General features: G+C 43.4%; 1 protein-coding gene across 1 annotated transcript in view; it reads right to left on the bottom strand.

Moving 5' to 3' along the window:
- Positions 1 to 13,155: 13,155 nt before the first annotated feature.
- The window catches only part of FGD2 (FYVE, RhoGEF and PH domain containing 2), a 47,844-nt gene continuing 40,402 nt past the window's right edge, over positions 13,156 to 20,597 (bottom strand). The window contains exons 14-16 of the mRNA XM_007483808.2: positions 20,251 to 20,397; positions 16,330 to 16,476; positions 13,156 to 15,570 (exon numbers count right to left, since the gene is read on the bottom strand). Coding sequence (XP_007483870.1) covers positions 15,358 to 15,570; positions 16,330 to 16,476; positions 20,251 to 20,397 — 507 coding nt within the window. The 3' untranslated portion in view covers positions 13,156 to 15,357. The remainder of the gene's footprint in view (positions 15,571 to 16,329; positions 16,477 to 20,250; positions 20,398 to 20,597) is intronic.

Genomic DNA, 20,597 nt, shown 5'->3' with positions numbered 1-20,597 from the left:
CACAAATTAGAAATCTGCAAACAGAATTTTCTGGTACCAAAATTGTCTATGACGGGGCCATCCTATAGAATGTACGTAGGGATGAGCCTGAACACTGCCCCCTTCTGTTGGGCCATATGCACTCTGGCCTCTTGCTAAAAAATATGAGTGTCTCATGCTATCAGAGTTCTCCAATATAGATGTGGTCTCATTTGTGTGAGTTAATATGCATACAATTATAAATATTTTTGTTGTTCAGTTCTTTCATTCATATGATCCTATTTGGATTTTTCTTGGCAAAGATGCTGGAGTGTTCGCCATTTTCTTCTCCAGCCCATTTTACAAATTAGGAAACTGAGGCCATCAGGGAGAAGTGACTTGCCTAGGGTCACACAGCTAGTAAATGTCCACAGTCTAGATTTGAACTCAGGTCTTTCTAACTCCAGGCCCAGAGCTCAATCCACTAGGCTATCTGGCTGCCTCAGCCTGGGACATAGTAGGTAATCAATAAATGTTCATGGATTGTCTTTATGCCTAGTCCTGGCTCTGAGGTTCAATCTATGGAAATTTATGTGATAATCACACTAAAAGAGACCTAACGTTTCTGAAGATGGAGAGATCTCTTTCTCATAGGACATCCTGTGGGCCAAGGGATGCTGACAAACATTTAATTTCTGTCAAGACCGCATGCTCCTTCCCTTCTCTAAGCCTTAATAACGTATTTCAGCCTACTCTTTTCTCAACATAAGTTATGGTGACCATACTTTTTGAACCCCAAAAATTAGGTCTGGAAAAGGATGTTCCAACTGCATAATTTTTCTAAAAATGCACTTGCTTTTCTTGAAATTGTATTTGTCAGAAAAATCCAAGATGTGTGAATGAATGGCCCAATGATGGTACATAGTAGATGATTAATAAATGCTTATTGACCAAATGATTGACTGATATGTTCTGATGACACATTGATTCCATAGATTCTTAAGTTTAGAGCTGGAAAGACCTTGGAGGTCATCTAATCCTCATCCATTGATTTTACAGGAGAAGAAACTGAGGTCTAGGGGATTGCCAACTTTGCCAGTGGTCACAAAGGAAGAGGCAGAGTTTGGATTTGGAGTCTAAAGGACCTGGGTTTGAATGCTGCCTCCTTACTCTCTGTGTGACCTTGAGTATTTCTTGCTTCTGGGAGTTAGTTGGTCATCTGTTGTTATTTGTTTGTCCTTCGTTTTCTTCTTCTTTTTTCTTTTTTAAGCCTTTACCTTCGTTTTAGAATCAACACTAAGTATTGGTTCCAAAGAAGAAGAACAGGAAGGGCTAGGCAATGGGGGTTAAGTGACTTGCCCAGGGGCACACAGCTAGGGAGTGTCTGAGGTTGCATTTGTACCCAGGACCTCCCATCTCTAGTCCTGGTTCTCAGTCTACTGAACCATCTTGCTGTCCCCATTAAAAAAAAAAGAAAAGAAACATTTTTTCTTTATTTTTAATGATATTTTCTGAAGAAAATTAATTATGAACACTTAGATAATCTAGTCATGTAGTTACATTAAAAAAAAAAAACAACCTTACCTTCCACCTTAGAATCAATATTATGCATTGATTCCAGGGCAAAAGAGCGATGTATAATTGGAAATTATAATATACATATAAATATGTTACTCTAAAAAGTGCATTTCCCAGGAGCACACTGACTTCTTGTCGTTATGTACTTCCTGTAGACAGGGAGATATATTGGGTGGGGTTCCTGGTCTCGCTCTTTTTGCTTCCTGGGTTGTGACTGTGGTGGAGGGCACTTTTTGAACAGGTGACTTAGCCATGGGCACGTGGTTTTATTTTGTTACCTTTTTATTCCTTTATTTCTAATGATCATTAATAAATTTCTTAAAATATAGTATTTTAAATTATTGTACATTAATTTTAATTTTTACAAGTGGTAATTAGGGCTAGGCAATGGGAGTTAAGTGACTTTCCCAAGGTCACACAGCTAGGAAGTGTCTGAGGCCAGATTTGAACCCAGGATGGGATGGGAGCATCTTTAGGTCTGGTTCTCAAATCACTGAGCCACCCAGCTGCCTCTCATTCTTCATTTTCAAAGATGACCAATGATATCATGAGGTGATGTCTTGACTTGCCCATGAATTGGATTTAAGTGAGGCAGAGTTGCATAAAGTCCTCAGCCTCACTCTCTCTTCTGGAGTCATCCAAGTCCAGTGGCAGGACAAAAGTCAGGGTGCCTGGTGATGGTCCAGGATGCAGCAGATGCCCTTGGCCTCTTCCAGGTCTGACCAAGCTTGAAGCACTCCACAGTCTTGCTTTGGCTGCCTTCATGGCTGTTGGAATAAACTGTTCTCATCCACCATTCCACCAGGGAAGTCTTCACATGCTCAGGGTAAACACTCCCCAACTCACAATAGGTTTGAGTCCATCAACCAAGGCACTTTAAGATGTGCCTGGGCAGGCTAGAGCTTCTCAGAGCCACAGGAGAGAGTGGGGGTGACAAGTGGACACCAAAGAGGGATGAGCAGCCCTGAAACAGGCTTAGCAAGCCCTTATCCCACAGGTGCTGGTACTCCCCAAACACCCCATAGAGATAGTTCCTCATCTGGCATCTGGGCGGCAGAGTAGAAGACTGGAGTTCAAATCCTATCTCAGAAACTTATTAGACCAAGAGTTCTCTCTCAGCCTATATCCTCATCTGTAAAATGGGAATAATGATAACTCTTACTTCACCAAGTTGTTCAGAGTTGTTATGAGGATCAAATGAGATAACAGGCAAAGTAAACTTCAAAGTGCTATTTAAAGGCTACCTAATTTAAAATTGGGGCTGCTAGGTTGCACAGTGGTTAGAATGCCAAGTCTAGAATCAGGAAGGCTCCTCTTCCTCAGTTCAAATCTGGCCTCAGACACTTTCTAGCCATGTGACCCTTGGAAAGTCACTTTATCCTATCTGCCTCAGTTTCTTCATCTGTAAAATGACCTGGAGAAGGAAACAGCAAACTACTCCAGTATCTTTGTCAAGAAAACCCAGGTAGTAGCAGATTGGGTAACATGACAGCAAAGGAAAGTAATGAATGCTGGAGGGGATGTGGCAAAGTCGGGACATTAATTCATTGCTGGTGGAGTTGTGAACTGATCCAACCATTCTGGAAGGCAATTTGGAACTAAGCCCAAAGGGCGACAAAAGAATATCTGCCCTTTGATCCAGCCATAGCACTGCTGGGTCTGTACCCCAAAGAGACAATAAGGAAAAAGACTTGTACAAGAATATTCATAGCTGCGCTCTTTGTGGTGGCCCAAAACTGGAAAATGAGGGGATGCCCTTCAATTGGGGAATGGCTGAACAAATTGTGGTATATGTTGGTGATGGAATACTATTGTGCTCAAAGCAATAATAAACTGGAGGAATTCCATGGAGACTGGAACAACCTCCAGGAAGTGATGCAGAGCAAAAGGAGCAGAACCAGGAAAACATTGTACACAGAGACTGACACATTGTGGTACAAGAGGACGTAATGGACTTCTCTACTGGCAGCAATGCAATGATCCAGGACAATTCTGAGGGACTCATGAGAAAGAACACTATCCACATCCAGAGAAAGAACTGTGGGAGCAGAAACACTGAAGAAAAACAACTGCTTGATCACAGGGGTCAATGGGAATGTGCTGGGGATGTAGACTCTAAATGAACATCCTAGTGCCGTGATGGTGAACCTATGACACGTGTGTCAGTACTGACATGTGGAGCCATTTTCGATGACACGTGGTTGCATGCAGTCACATACAGAGAAGTATGGGGCCACAAGCTAAGAAGGAAGTTTTTTTTTTTCTCTAAATGACACACCATCTGAATTATGTTCAGTTTTTTGGTGAATTTTAACCCACCAAGCTCAAAAGGTTGCCCATCACTGCCCGGGTGCAAATATCACTAATATGGAAACAGGTCTTGATCAATGAAACATGTAAAACCCATTGGATTTGCTTATTGGCTATGGGAGGGGGGAGGGAGGAGTGGAGGGAAAGAACATGAATCATGTAACGATGGAAAAATATTCTAAATGAATTAAATAAAATAAAAAAAAAATCCAGATGGGGTCACAAAGAGTAGAACATGACTAAAAACCACTGATAAAACACATCTAAAATCGTAGAGTTGAACTAAATGATCTACCAGCTCTAAATGTATGACTGTGATTCAGATCAGGAAGATGACCTAGAGATTATCTGGTTTACTGCTCCTTCATTTTACAAATGAGGAAAACCAGGCTGAGTAGGCTTGCCTGAGGTCAGAGGGCATAAAGTAGCCCAACCAGAATTCTCACCCAGGTCCTCAGACTCCTCTGCTTTCTTCTTCTTTTTCTTCTTCTTCTTCTTCTTCTTCTTCTTCTTCTTCTTCTTTAACCCCTTACCTTCCATCTTAAAATCAATACTGTGTATTGGTTCTAAGGCCGAAGAACAGTAAGGGCTATGGGAGTTAAGTAACTTGCTCAGGGTCACACAGCTGGGAAGTGTCTGAGGTCAGATTTGAACCCAGGACCTCCCATCTCTAGGCCTGGCTCTCAGTCCACTGAGCCACCCAGCTGCCCCCTCCTCTACTTTCTGCTCCAGACCATCCCCTCCTTCAGTTCCCTTTTATGTTGTGTGGGGAGACGTTAGAAGGTAAGGTCCTTGAGAAAAGGGATTCTCATTTTCTTATATTTGTATCCCCAGGACTTAGAACAATGTTTAACATACACTAACTGTAAATGCTTTATCTCTATTTATATCTAAATCTAATGCTATTGTGGTTCTCCGTTGTACCTTATAGTCCCCTGTTTATTAGTGTCACAAGAAAACTAACCAAAATGAGACTGCTAAAGTTGGCAGGATAGAGAATTCACTGTTGGTTAGTTATTTTAGTCCTATCCAACTCTTTGTCACCCCATTTGGGGTTTTCTTGGCTGAGATACTGACACAGTTTGCTATTTCCTTCTCCAGCTCATTTGACAGTTGAGGGAAACTGAGACCAACAGGGTGAAGTGACTTGTCCAGGGTCACAGAGCTTGCATGTCTGAGGTTGGATTTGAACTCAGGAAAATGAGCCTTCTTGACTCTAGCTTTGGCACTTTATCCACTGTGCCATCTAGATGCCCAGGGATGGTGCAGAGAAAGAAAGAACTTTAAAAGCCATCTGATCTAGGAGGTAGGAAAAGTGTGGTTCAATAGAAGGAGCACTGATATCAAAGGATCTTGAGTTGAATTCTATCTCTCCTCCTTACCATCTGTATGACCTTGGGAAAGTCACTTATCTTGGTTTCAGTTTCCAGCTTCAGAGAAAAAAAGGTGGGTAGAGATGATCTCTTGCAGACCTAAAGTCTATGGATTTAGAATGATGGATGGAACCAGGAGACAAAATCCCTGGGGCCAATATGCTACCTCCTTCAGGCAGGACGAAAAGTGAACTCGTGGAGAAAACAGTAAGGAAACAGCTTGTCCACAGTTAAGATCATTACATTCATTGTCAGTGACAGATGTCCTACTTAGCAATCTTGAAAATCAGGAAACCCAGGGCTCGAGTCCTCCACTTGGCTTTGGCTTCTCCTCCCAGCCTGCCTCCAACTCCCTGGGCTGTTCCCTGGGCAAGTCATTTCTGTTCTTGGGGCCTCTTTTCTCATCCATCCGATAAAGGGGGCTGGACTGGGTGATAGCTAGGGGTCCTTCTCCGGCCCCATGAGTCCCATGTCCTGGCATGACCTACTGGAAAAGGCCGCTGAAATCAAAGCACGTCACGACTCTGCCCGTCCCCCGGGAAGGCGAGAGTTAGTCAGAAAGCAAGCTTGGATAGACACAGGGCTCTCTGCTCAGGAAGTGCTTGACTCCCACCTGAACAGTGCGAAATAGAGCAGAGTGGAACCACTTCTGAGCATCACCGTGTGTCTTCATTATTCTGATATGAAATGTTGAGAATTCACTTCTCTAGAGCAGGGGGAGTTGGGAGGGAGAAATGGGGCAACTTTAATGTAACGATTTTAAAAAAATGTTGAGAATTCCTTGAATTCCCCAAATATGAGTCCAAGATGGAAATATGGGGGGGGGGGAATTCCTCCAAACTCAATTACAAAATTCAAGGTGAGTTCATTTGTTTTTCATTAATTCTATCACTCAACAAATGTTTTTGAGCATTTATATGTGATTAAAAATAACAGTATCTAGGGAGCAGCTGGGTAGCTCAGTGTATTGAGAATAGATAGGAGGTCCTAGGTTCAAATTTGACCTCAGACACTTCCCAGCTGTGTGACCCTGGGCAAGTCACTTAACTTCCACTGCCTAGCCCTTACCACTCTTCTGCCTTAGAACCAACACACAATATTGATTCTAAGCTGGAAGGGTTTTAAAAAATAGTATATTAAAGTGAACAAGAAAGGTGCTATTTCTTTTTTGTAAAGATATTTTATTTTACCAATTACATGTAATAATAATTTTCAACATATGTTTCCTGAAGTTATAAGATCTGGATTGTCTCTGTCTCTTCTCCCCCCCCCCCCCCCCCCTTTACCCCCTTGGAGATGGTAAGCAATTTGGCCTGGCTTATACATGTATAATGCAAAACATACTTCCATATTACTCATCATTGTAAAAGAATTATTATATAAAACCAAAACTCCAAAATAAAATACAAATAAACTAATTTAAAAAATCTGACTCCAACAATTCTTTCCCTGGAGGTGGAGAACATTCTTCTTTGCCCTAAGTCCTTCAGAATTGTCCTGCATCACTGCATTGCTGAGAGTAGTTAAGTCTTTCACAGTTGATCATTCTATAATATTGCTGTTACTGAGCACAATTTTCTCCTGGTTCTGCTTATTTCACCCTGAATCAGTTCATGTAGGTCTTTCCAGCTCTTTCTGAGAGCATTGGAAGGTGCTCTTTAAAGGAGTCTTTCTGAATCCTTGTTTTAATTGCAGCAAAAAGAGCCCTGAAAAGCAACTGAGTTATATTGAGGGCTCTGTCACTAATGAGCCATCAGACTTTTTAATATTATTTTTATTATATTTTCCCCAATTACATGTAGTTTTAAAATTTTGTTTCTTTTTTAAAACCTTTACCTTCTGTCTTATAATCAATACCAAGTATCAGTTCCAAGGCAGAAGAGAGTTAAAGGCTAGGCAATTGGGGTTAAGTGACTTGTCCAGGGTCACACAGTTAGGAATTGTCCGATATGACCCCAGGACCTCCTTTCTCCGAGCCTGGCTCACTATCCTCTAAGCCCCCTAAACCTCCTACCTACCCCATAATATTTGTTTTCTGATATTTTGTGATTCAAATTCTCTCCCTCCCTCCTTCCCCTTCTCCTTTCCCATAGACAGCAAGTAATCTGATATAGGTTATACATATGCAATACATATTTCCAAATTCACCATTTTGTGAAAAAAAATGACAAATATTGCATATATAAGAAGAAACTCTTAATGGAAATAAGGTGAAAAATGGTCTATTTTGATCTGTATTTAGACTCTATCAGTTCCTTCTATAGTGATGGATAGCATTTTTCATCACGGGTTCCTTGAAGTTGCCTTGGATCCTTGCATGGCTGATAATAGCTGTCATTCACAATTGAACATTGCACAATGTTGCTGTTACTGTATACAATGTTTTTCTGCTTCTGCTTACTTCATTTTGCATCAGTTCATAGAAGTCTTTCCAAGTTTTTCTGAAATTGTCCTGTTCTTCCTTTCTTATGTACCATCAGACTTTACCTCTCCTCTATGCCTCAATTTCCTCATCTGTTGAGAGGGGATACAAGCTGTCCTACCTATCTCACTGAGCAGTTGTGAAGACGGAATGGGATGGTGCATGTGGAAGTGCTTTGTAAGGCATCCAGTTTTCAAATTTCCATCTTCCCTGCTCTGATCCCCTAAATCCAACCCCCCAAATAAAATACATTTATTAAAATAAATAAATTGTCCCTGTCCAAATTTAGAGTTTCTGTCGATGGCACAGATACCTTCTTAGCCACCCAGATTTTGTAACCTTGCAATCATTCTTGACTCTTCTATTAATCAACCAATAAGCATCTATTAAGTCCCTATTATCTGTCTAAGTCTATGTGAGGCATTGGTACACACACACACACACACACACACACACACACACACACACACACACACACCACACACAGCAGGGCTCTCAAGATTCATCCTGAGCATTTACACCTTGGAAATTCGTGCATACACTAGAAATCAGAACTCGATGTTCTCCTTGTTGATTGTCTAGACTTGAGAAGGTGATGGAGGAAATATTGATAAGGCAGCTTAAACTTAAAAGTGTATCATAAGGGGGCAGGTAGGTGACTCAGGAGGTGAAGCACCAAGCCTAGAGAGGGCAGGTTCAAATCTGGTCTCAGACACCCTAGCCGTGTGATTCTGGGCAAATCACTTCACTATTGATGCTACTTGTCTCATTTTCTTCATCTGTAGAATGAGCAGGAAAGGCCCTCGAGGTGATTCAGAAGACTGAATTTCAATTACTAGATATTCAATTCTAAACAAGTCCCTTAATCTCAACCTCAATTTTCTCATCTATAAAATGGAGACAAAAATAGCACCTACTTTTCAGAGGGTCTCTGACATCTCTGAGGGTCAAATGAGTTAATAATTGTATATTTGCAATAATTGTAAAACACTTAGCACAATGCCTGGTAGCTATAGCATGGTAGCTGCTATAGAATAATTTTTATTTATTATTTATTATTATTTAAAAATTTTTAATTCAACATGTGATTTTATTTTGTCAGTTTGGTCATGATTACAGATTGATTTTTCATTGTCTTTACCAAAAATACAAAATTGAAATTCAAAACAGCACTCTTCCTATGCAAGAAACAAGTGTAAAGTGCAAGGCCTTATAGGAAAGAAAACATTTGTTTGAGTTTTCTTTAGGAACAAAACCAAAGTCTGAAAAGGTTGCTGCATTTCCTATGAATTAAAAACAAACTATTTTTAAAAATATCTTAGAAACAATACTGTATATTGGTTCTAAGGCAGAAGAGTTGTAAATGCTAGATAATAGGGGTGTGGGGGTATTAAGTGACTTGCCCAGGGTCACACAGCTGAGAAGTGTCTGTGGTCATACTTGAATCCAGGACCTCCCATCTCTAGGCCTGGCTCTCAATCCACTGAGCCAACTAGTTGCTCCCTGATGTCAGCTCTTGAGATCATACCTTATCAGCTTATAAAGAAGAAACTTGATTCCTAAAATAGAAGAGTTCCTGAAAGGGAACAAGACAAAATTTCTAGAAATGAAATGCATTTTCCTATTGCCTTCCAGGACAGTTTCTGAGATGTGTTCTTTTTCTTGCTGATCCTGCCAGGCTGGGAATGAGGAAATGCAAGAACTCCTCTAAGCATAGGCTCTTGGAACCCAAAGAGGACTGTCATTTTCCACTCTCCACAAGACTGCTTTTATCATTCAGTCATTTCAATCATGTCTGACTCTTCATGACCCTATTTGTTTGTTTTTTTGGCACAGATATTGGAGTGGTCTGCCATTTCTCTCTCTAGCTCATTTTATAGATGATGAAACTGAGGCAAATAGGGTTAAATGACTTGTTCAGGGTCACCCAAGCAGTAAATGTCTGAGGCCAGATTTGAACTCAGGTCTTCCAGTCTCCAGTTCCAACACTCTAACCATTGTATCACCTAGAGGGATAGGGACTGAAACAGAAATTTCCCTGATGTAAAGGAGGAAGAATTTCCAGGTAAGGAAATTCTCTCTCCCAGAGCAGGTCAGCAGCACCTTCTCCATAATTTATAGGCTTAGAGAGTTGCCTAAAAGTGAGAGCTTAAATAACTTGTTCAGGGTCACACAGCTAGTATAGGTCAGAATTTAGACTTGAACCCAAGTCTTCCTGACTTTGAGGCCAGTTCTCTAGCCATTGTGACATTGCTGACTTAAAACAGGGAAAGAAGAGCTGAAATCCAATTTAATTCAATTTGACAAACATGCATTGTCTACTGTGCAAAGAGACAGCTGGGAAGGAGTGGATACAGAGCTAGCCTGGCAAGAGGGAAAATGGAAAGAGTGGTGGTGAGGAGAGAAAGGAAGAGAGAGAGAGAGAGAGAGAGAGAGAGAGAGAGAGAGAGAGAGAGAGAGAGAGAGAGAGAGAGAGATGGACAGAGACAGAGACACAAATGGGGAGAGAATGGAAAGAAAAAAAGAAAAAGAATAAAGTGAATAGAGAGAGAAAAAATGAAAAGAGAGAATGGAGTAGGGAAAAAGAGAGATAAAGACAGAGATAAAAAGGGGAGAGAATGGAGAGAAAGAAAAGGAGGAAGAATAGAGAATGGAGAGAGGCTGAGAAAGAGACAGCAACAAAGAGGGGGAGAGAATGGAGAGAGAAAAAAGGTAGAATGTAGAGAAAGAGAATGAAAACAAAATATATGGAGAGAGGAAAAATGGAAAGAGAAAATGGAGGAAGAGGAAGGAGATTAGAGAGAGAAAGAATGGAGAGGGGAGAAAGAAAGATAGAGATTGAGAGAGGGGCTGTGAGAACGATAGAGAAACTGAAAGAGAGAAGGGAGAAAGAAAATAGAAAGGAAAAAAGAAAGGTGAATGGAGAGAAGGAGAATAGATAAAGAGGAGAGAAAAATGGAGAGAGTGAATAAAGAGGGAGGAGAGAGATATGGGCAGAGATTGAGAAAGAGTGATAGACTCAGAGAGACAAAGAGAGGGAGAATAGAGAATGGAGAGAGGAAAGAGTGATTGAATAGAAAATGGAAATAGAATGAGGAGGGGGGAGGGAGGGAGAGAGACAGAGAGAGAGAGAGAGAGAGAGAGAGAGACCCGCCCAGTGTTTGTCAGGCCTCTTATCCTGCTTGCTGGGCCGGGTGAAAACCATGACACAGCATAGCAGGAGGGGCCCAGGCAGCTCCCAGCTTCCCAGGGAGGGAAAGGTGACTCTCAGCTGTTTCTGTTGGCACAAACCCATCAGGCAGCTGGCCCAGGCACGGGGCCATGAGGGGAATGAGGGCAAAGGGAGGTTTGCAAGTGGTGGAGATAGACTCTGCTGGTAGAGCAGGAAGAGGTGGCAGCATGCCTCATAAGGGGAGGGGAGAAGGGAGGAGGGAGCCAAGCAACTACGAAGGCATCCCAGAGGCTGGGGCTGGAGGAGGGGGAAGAATGAAGGAGAAGTGACCAGTCACCCTGAATAAAAAGGGATCCTTGCAGCAGGATATTTCTCAGAACACTGGTTCATTCATATTTATGTTCATTCATTCCCTCATTTGTTGAGACCCTTCTATATGCAGGGCACTGAGTAAAAATAAACCCACTTTCCCAGCCACCATTTCCCTGAAAATGTTCTGATTTCCCCTCAGATACAAGTAAGACTATTAATTCTTCCTTCCTTCCTTCCTTCCTTCCTTCCTTCCTTCCTTCCTTCCTTCCTTCCTTCCTTCCTTCCTTCCTTCCTTCCTTCCTTCCTTCCTTCCTTCCTTCCTTCCTTCCTTCCTTCCTTCCTACCTTACCTTCTAATTTAGTATCTATACTAAGTATCCATTCCAAGACAGAAGAATGATAAGAGTTAGGTAATTGCAGTTAAGGGATTTGTCAAGGTCACACAGCTAGGAAGTGTTTGAGGTCAAATGTGAACCCAGCACCTCCCATCTCCAGGTCTGGATCTCTATCCATGAGCCACCTAGGTGCCCCCTTCTAATTTTCTTAAAGGCTCTGCCTCTTTCCTTAGTCCTTATCCCATGTAACTTTGTATTCTACTTCTGTATCCCATATCTCACCTCAAGTAGAGTGTAAACTCTCTGAGGGCAGGGATTCTTGTTTCTGTTTTTTAATCTTTGTCACGGATTGCCCCATGCATAATGGAGCCTTTATAAATATTTGTTGAATGGCCTTTAAATGTACAAAGCATGGTGTAGGGCTCTGAGGGGGCTTTAGAAATGAAGAAGACATTCAATTCTACAACCCAACGGACTGTTTCATTTTTTCCTTTTGTTCACATTTGTGTAGGAACTTGTGAAGGGGAACCACCTGCAGTTTAGGGTATCAGAGAGCTTTTTGGAGACCCTGAGAGGTGACGAAGGTCTGGGTCACTCAGCCCATATGTACTAGATTTGGGATTTAAACTCTGTTCTTCCTGACTCCATCCATTCCATTCCCATTGCTTCTTCCCTGAGTTTGGAAGGCTTTTTGGGTAATGTGGGGAGTAGCCCAAGTGACAGGTCTAATCCACGCACCTATGAGGAAACGTGGTTCATCCAGAGATGCCCCAACAGAATGCATCACAATTGAATCTGGGTTTTCCTGACTCTAAGGCAGACCCACTATTGGCCAGACCTTCTTGCCTTTCTCTAATGAGCAATTTGAGCACAAGCAAACACCAAGCGCTCAATCCTTCCCAGGACTTTCTCATGCCTAAAACCTCCTCCATCTTGGGGGTGAGGTTCTGGGGTTGGCAGAGGAGGTAGGAGAAGACCATGACTGTCTTTTCCACCCCAAGATCTCCTGCTTGGTCTCAGCCATTCCCCCGACTTCACTGCTGCCCATTGGGAAGTGGGACCAAGAAGGCCATCACACTGATTCAACTGTTGGGATATCATGCATAGCTCAGGAGTGCATCCAACAGGGTGTCAGCTCTTTGGTGTTCTTTATGAGAAAGCAGAAGGACGAGGGGAGGCAGTGAGGTGGCTCAGTGCATAGAGAGCCAGTCCTAGGGATGGGAGGTCCTGGGTTCAAATCTTCCCTCAGATACTTCCTACCTGTTTTACTTAAACTCCCATTGCCTGGCTCTTCTGCCTTGAAACCATACTTAATAGTGTTAGGAGTTTTTGAAGGGTGTGTGTGTGTGTGTGATATCTAGGTGGCTCAGTGTATTGAGAGCCAGGCCTAGAGATGGAAGGTCCTAGGTTCAAATCTGTCCTCAGACACTTCCCAGCTGTGTGACCCTGGGCAAGTCACTTAACCCCCATTGCCTATCCCTTATGGCTCTTCTGCCTTGGACCAATACACAGTATTGATTCTAAAATGGAAGGGAAGGGTTTAAATAAAGGAAAACAAGAAGATGAAAGGACACTGAGGACTTTTTAGTTCTGCAGCTGTGAATTGCCTTGGCCAAATACATTTCTTACTTGTAAGCCCTACTGCCATTGTATTCCACTGAATCTAATTTGAACAGAAATGGTGAATATTTTCCAGTTTGGGAGGAGGAATATTATATATAAATAAACCATATCCATAGATATACAGACTGTAGATATGCCTGTGTGTGTTTACATGCATGTCACACATACATATATATCAATGATTGTATAGTTTATATATATATATATAATTGTTCATTCATTTCGGTTATGGCTGACTTCATGACTCCATTCGGGGTTTTCTTGGCAAAGATACTGGAGAAATTTGCTATTTCCTTCTCCAGCTCATCTAACAGATGAGGAAATGGAGGCAGAGTTAAGTGACTTGCTCAGGGTCACACAGCTAGTAAAAGTCTGATGCTGGATTTGAATTCAATTCATAGTTATGTGGCATGGTCATTAGAAGATCAGAGTCAGGAAGACCTGAGTTCAAATCCTGTTTCAGACGCTTACTAAGCTATGTGACCCAATGCAAGTCCCTTGACCACTCTCAGCCTTAGTTTCCTCATCTGTAAAATAGAGATGCTAGTAATTGCACCTACTTCAAAGAATTATCAGGAGACTCAAATGTAAAACCCTACATATTGATATCTCAGTATTATTTTGTTGTTCAAGAAATTTCTTGGAAGGAGTCCATTGGTCTCACTTAGGCAAAATTAATTTCCTACATATAAAGTGAAAGGATAGAACTAGACGTTCTCCTTGGCTCCTTCCAGTTGTGCAGTTCTATGATTCTAGGGCAAAGGAAGGCTAGCAATGACCTCTGGAAAGCCTGCAAAACCAGGTACGTGCTCCGTGGTGGTGGCCCGCCCCCTAGTGGAAACGGTGTGTTCCCGCAGCTGCCTGGCCTTTCCATTGGAAGAGTTCGCCCCTCTCGGCTCCGCCCTCTCAGAGGGAGGACGAGAGAGCTCCTTGGGGAATTCCATTTCACCGCCAGGTAACTGAGCCACCCGGTGGAGTACCTCCCCTTACCATCCTCCACAGGCTCCTGGGCCAGGGGGGGTTGTATCTCAGCTGCCTGTTCAGAGCAGGCTTGGAGAATTGACCACGGAAAGATCTGGCAAGAGTGGAGTGTAGACGGGGTGGGCACTGGGGCAGAACTTGTGAAGTGGGGTATGGAGTCACCTTGGGCAGTCTACTCCTTTTTCTTAGACTCAATCCTTCCTTCCTTCCTCCCTCCCCACCTCTCTTCCTCCCCTCTCTTTTTCTTTTCTTCCTTTCTCTCTTCCCTATTCCCCAAACATGGGGTTAAGGGACTTGCTCAGGGTCATACAGCTAATAAGTGTCTGAGGCCAGATTTTGAACTCAGAAAGATGAGGATTCCTGACTTCAGTCCCAGCACTTTATTTACTGTCCCACCTCTTCCATTTTCAAACACCCAGCCCTTTCCCCACTGTAATCCACCATCCTTCTTCCAAGAGAGGCTGAAAGGTGTCTTTGAATCTCCTTTTTACTTTCTGGGTCTTCACCCTATCCTGAGGGACTGAAGGGTGATGAGAATGACCTCCTTGGACCACTGTCATCCTCTGGCAATTGCCTGTGTACCAGCACCAATCAGATTACAGTTTGACTAGAGGCATCCCTTTCCCAGAGATCTTAGACTCAATTCAACCTTCCATCCCTTGAGACTTTCCTTTATTCTCTTCTCCCCTTCCTCCAAGACTTCCTTCTTGTCCCTTCATTGTCTCCTTTCTTTTGTTCTCTTTAGCCTTCCCTTCTTGTTCTTTCTTCCCTTCCTTTCTTCCATAAGATCAGAGATTTAGAGCTGGAAGAGAAAGTGGCTGAAGCATTTAGAGCTCACTAATCCAACTGCCTAATTTTTACAAATAAGAACCCTGAGGTCCAGAGAAGTTAGAAAACTTGTCCAAAGTCACAAAAGTGGGAGAACCAGATTTGAATGCAGATTCCTGGAACTTCAGGCAGCTTCTTCAATCCTTTCCACTGCTCCTCTTCTTCTTAGCCCTCTTTTTAAATTTCTTTTCTGTTGTTTCAATGTCTAGCCTTAAGGTCTCCCTCATTCTGGGTACCATTCAGCAAGGGGTCTTTCCCCTTAGTCTCTCATTTCCACCAGGGGAGAGCAGGACAGACATACATTTTCTTATTTCTGGGATCCCACTGGGTTTACTCAGAAAGATGAAGATAAAAGGAGAGGATAAAAAGAATTCTGCTTTAGGGGAGAGTAGCCAATCAGCAGAAGAGTGTATGGGGGGGGGGGTGTACACAGAAGTAGAGAAGACACAGCTCTTCTGACCTGGGCTCAGTCTGACAGCTCTCCTTCTGGCCCAGTGAAGCTCTGACCTCTGGATGCTCGTTCTATGGCCTTCATCCATTGCCCCTTTAGCTCCTCAGATTCTGCCCTGAATGAGTAGACCAGACCCGACTGCTGTATCTGGAATGCCCGGGGATCGGCCAAGGAACCTGTGGTCACTTGGTACCCCAACAGTGGAATGGAGGTGTGAGCTTTCATGTCCTGAGAAGGGAAGAAGGCAGAAAGTTAGGGAGGGAAAGAGAAAGAAAGAGAGGAAAGAACCAGGGAGGGAGGGAGGGAAGGGCAAATTGGTATGGGTCATTATTCTCTTTAGAAGTATCTTTTGACTTTCAGAGAGACTGGAAGACAGAAATTAGGGTCCCTCAAGAGGCATGAGGGAGGGGGCAGTTAGATAGCTAAATGGATTGAGAGCCAGGCCTGCAGGTGAGAGATTCTGGGGTCAAATATGACCTGTGTGACTTTGGGCAAGTCACTTAACCCCCATTATCCTTACTGCTCTTGGGGGCAGGCATCAAGGAATTGCTCATCACTCTAAGATAAAGTGGCTGAAGCATGAGCAGTGGACCACGAATCAGAAGACTTAGGTTCAAGTCTCAGTTGCACCCCTCTCTTGCATGATGATGTTGGGCAAGTCACTTCTTCCCACCCCCATTTGTCCTTTCCATCCCCAGCCTCAGTTCCTCTGCTATTTCCTCAGGGCTTTTGTAATGGATGGAGAATATGGCAATATGTAGGAAAGCCCATGCAGGACCCATGTCAGATTACTTGCCATCTGGAGATGGGGAGGGAGGGGAGAGGGAGAGAATTTGGATGGCAAAATGTCAGAAAACAAAGGTAAGAAAACGATTTCTCCATGTAATTGGGTAATATAAGAAAACATTACCTCTGTGAGGGATGGTGATGGCAGATGGCAGATGGGTGCTGGGAGAGGTAGAAAGGGCTGCTAATGGTGGGGATTACCTGTGGGGCAGCATAGACGTAAAGTGCCAGGGGGTCATCTCTGGGGATGACACACCAGCCTCGGCTGCTGCCCTTCGCCCACTTGTCTCCCAGGAGTTGCAGGAAGCTGCACATCACGCTCTGTTCTGATACCTTCGAAGACTCTTTCTGGGATATAAATGCAGAGGCATCCATTGGTTTATATAGTATAACCTGCCTTCACACCTCCCCCCACCCCCAAGAACTGGCCATTGATGATCCTCTCCTCATTTTCCTTTTCTGTAAGAAGAGAGGCTTGAAACAGATGACCTCTAAGGTGCCTTCCAGCTGTGATTATATGAGTTAAGAGAAGGAAGCAATCAGGGAAAGCTTCATGGAGGAGGCGAGCCTTGCAATAAAGGCAGGATTTGAGAGAGGAAGCAAAGGCATTCAAGTATGTGGATATGCATGTGGCCACCTGTGTGGATTTTCTAGTGAGTACGTGCTCATGGCAGAGGAAAACCTGGGGCACCCTATGCCCCAGAGAAGATTTCTGAGCTCCAGGGATATTACCACTGCCTTAACAATGAGGCGCTGTCCAGAGTAGTGCCCTTGTTATTCTCTTTCTACTCCCCCTAGTGGAGGACAGGGAGAAGACATGTAGAGCGCCCCTCCCTCTCCTCCCAGTGTCTTAGCTGCTTCTGTGCTCTGGAGGGATTTTTGGTCCAGATCTGAGCTTTCCTTCAGTTAGAGGATTCCCTGTTTCTGGTGGAGGAAACTCCCTCTACCAGCACAAGTTCATTAGACTGATCTCCTGGAGAACAGGGACTGGTTAGGGGTCTTGGTGTTCTTAACACTATCTACAGTGCTTGGTACATAGTAACCCTGCAGAAAGGATAGCTACTGTCTGAAACTTATAGCCTTAGAGAATTTTGAGAGGGACAGTCCCTGATGTACACGTCAGGACTCAAGCACAGGTTTTCTTAACCCCCAGCTGGATAATTGTCCTATACTCTTCTTTCTCTGTCGCTGCCTCTTTCTCCCCTCATCTATCTATCCATCTATCCATCTATTCATCCATCCATCTATCCATCCATCCATCTATCTATCTATCTATCTATCTATCTATCTATCTATCTATCTATCTATCTATCTATCTGTCTGTCTGTCTGTCTATCTAATTTCTTTATTATCTATCTGATAGATAAGATGTCTATCAGATAGACAAGCAGACAGATAGATAGGTAGACAGATGGACAGACAGGCAGGCAGACAGATGACCAGATAGGTGGATGGACAGACAGATGGACAGACAGACAGATAGATATATGGATGGATCAATAGATAAGATATAGATATAGACAGACAAACAGATAAGATATTGATAGGTAGATGGATGAATGGATAGATAGATGATGGATAGATAGATAGATGGTTGGATAGATAGATGGATAGATAGATAGATAGATAGATAGATAGACAGACCACAATGCTCATTCCTAGAGGTTGGGGGAATATTTTGTCATTAGTAATATGGGGATCTGAGAATAGCAGAGGAGGGAGATCTAGACCCCATATTCTTCAAACCTTTTCTGTTCCCATGGGACAATGGGGCAGGGGATTCTAGAAGAGGAAGGTTGGGTGGGGGAGGGAGCATACTTTGGATTAGAGGGATTAGAACACTTTGGATCACTTCTTTGCCACCTTCACACTTGACCTCTCCACACACTTTTCTGACCCCAATTAGACTATAAGGTTCTTGAAGTCAAGAACTGAGTCCTTTTCCATTTTTTTCACCCATATCTTCTGTCTTAAAATCAATACTAAGTATCAATTCCAAGGCAGAAGAATGGTAGGGCTAAGTAATTGGGTTAAATGACTTGCCTAGGGTCACAAAGCTAGGCAGTGTCTGAGGCTTGATTTAAACTCAGGAAGATGGGGCCTCCTGACTCAAGGCTTAGCACTCTAACCACTTAGTTGTCCTAGGGTTTTAGTTACCTCCGTTATAAAATGATGAGGTTAAGAGAGCAATTCAAGCCAGGCCTGGAGATGGGGAGGTCCTGGACTCAAATTTGGCCTCAGACACTTCCTGGCTGTGTGACCCTGGGCAAGAGATGGAAGGTCTTTTTTTAAACAAAAACAAAAACAAAATTATGGGGTTAGACTAGAGAGCCTTGGAGGCTTCTTCTAGCTCTGACATTCTTGGGTTTTCTGGAGATGAAATTCCAGTTTTTAAGCATAAACAACAGCATAAATTGGGCTTGTGACTGGTCAGAGCACAGTATTAGAGTGACTGAGGACTTGAGGTCAGTGAAATATCTGAACAATCTATCAGAAGTCTTTCCAGGGGGCTAGGGCAGCTAGGTTGCCCAGTGAATAATGAACCAGACCTAAAGACAGAAGATTCTGTGTTCTGATCTGGCCTCAGACACTTCCTAGCTGTGTGGCCCTGGGTAAGTCACTTAAACCTCATTGCCTAGCCTTTCCTGGTCTTTTGCCTTGGAACCAATTCTTAGAATCAATTCTAAGACAGAAAGTAAGGGTTAAAAAAAGAAGTCTATCAAAGAGGACCAAATGAGAGTGTGGATGACTCATCCTAAATCTAAGTTAATTTATCATGAGCTAGGAAGCTGTGCTACCACAGATATGGGTACCTTGGACAAAGCCCCACATGCCCTACCCTAGTTTGAGCTCTATGCATAACTTCTTCCTAGGTTAGCAGCTCAAGGTGCATGCTTAGTGAAGTGAGGGAAGTCCAAGGGGCACAAGAATTCAGATTTGGTCTGATCTATTCAGTTCCTTTTATTATGGGCAAACGACCATCCCAGATGTGGGCTGAAATGTCCTGCAAACCCTTCCAAGTAGCTGTAAACAATCCAAAGAATGTGGAACCAGGAGCTACTTGATTAGTATGGGGCCACCTTTCAGATAAGACACATGAGTTGCTTAGAGTTACAATTATGAGAAAACTCCTCACATCAATCTTTGGACATACCCTAGGTCCTTGGACCCTTAATTCTGTTTTTGCCAGTTTATATTAGGTGTAGCATGTATGCATTGGGGTGAGGTGCCCCCTTTCCTCTTTTATCCTAAGCCAAAATCGAACGTAAAGCTGATTGGAAACTAAAAATTCTGCAATTATCCCTTCCATGTTGTGATTTTCCCGAAACACTGCAGTTCCAATATATCGCAGATCAGGATAAGAAATTAAATGGGAATTTTGAGAGTTTTGCAGAAGCCACAGAGTCCTGTGGATGACACAGAAAGTTTAGAAACTCAGGAATGTATACTTAACCCAAAATTTACAATAAGGCACTACACACATCCCATAAAAGGAAAAGGAAAAAATTCAAACTTCTTCTCTGGTACAAAGGGAGGGCCTTCAATTTTTACACATTTTTTCTAGTCTGCAGGGATGCCTCAAATGCAATTGCACCCCATTTTGTGGAAACAATAACAATTTCATTCCAGATTATCTGCAAACATGGGCCTCAGTTTCCTCATCTGTAAATTGAGGGAGTTGGGTGAATTGACCCATAAGGTCCCTCATAACTCAAAAATATTCTGATTCTGAATACACTCCAGACTCGGGAGAGAAGAGCCTCGAACTGGGATTGAAATCTCTCTAATACAGGCTCCAGATGAGGACTAGTGGGGGGGAGGCAGGTGGGCTGGAGGTGGAGTTTTTGAGAAAAAGGAAGTAAGTGACAGTCAGGGTCCTCTTGAGGAGAGAGCAGACAGAGCTGAATCCCAAGCCAAGAGCAGGAAGAGGGGGCAGCTTAGTCTGGAACCCTTCCCAGGACATTGTGTTTATTTGGTCTTGGAGCAGCAGGACAGAGAGGGAAGCGGTGGGGTGGACATCAATAGACGGAGGGAAGTTGTATCCCCAAAAGAGAGGGAGTGGGCAAGGGAGGGGAGAAATGGGCACCAGGGCCTGGGAGGGGGTCCTCGGCCCATCCTCACCTCCAGGATCCCTTTCTTCTTCTCTTCCTTGTCCTCTGGCAGTAGGTTCCCAGTGAGGAAAACGTAACACTGCAGGCAGACCCGGTGGAGCCGATTGTCATCATATTGCAACCTAGCTCGGTAATCGGAGCACTTAGCACACACCACCTGCAGGAGAAAGGGGACCAGGGGTCGTGCAAGTGCAGGCTTGACCAGAAAGTTAGAGGGGCCTATGCGTCTGTGACCTGGAGATGGGCTAGGGTGAAAGGGACGGAGGAAGGAAGAAAGATGGCCAGAGAGAAACCAAAAGGTGGGTACTGATTCATAACATTTACTGCTCTCTTCCTCCTCTCCAAAGCACAGAAGGG

The sequence above is a fragment of the Monodelphis domestica genome, chromosome 2 (assembly GCF_027887165.1).
Source record: "Monodelphis domestica isolate mMonDom1 chromosome 2, mMonDom1.pri, whole genome shotgun sequence".
NCBI lineage: Eukaryota > Metazoa > Chordata > Mammalia > Didelphimorphia > Didelphidae > Monodelphis > Monodelphis domestica.
Note: the sequence above shows the minus strand (reverse complement) of the source record. Positions and strands in the feature narration are given on the sequence as shown.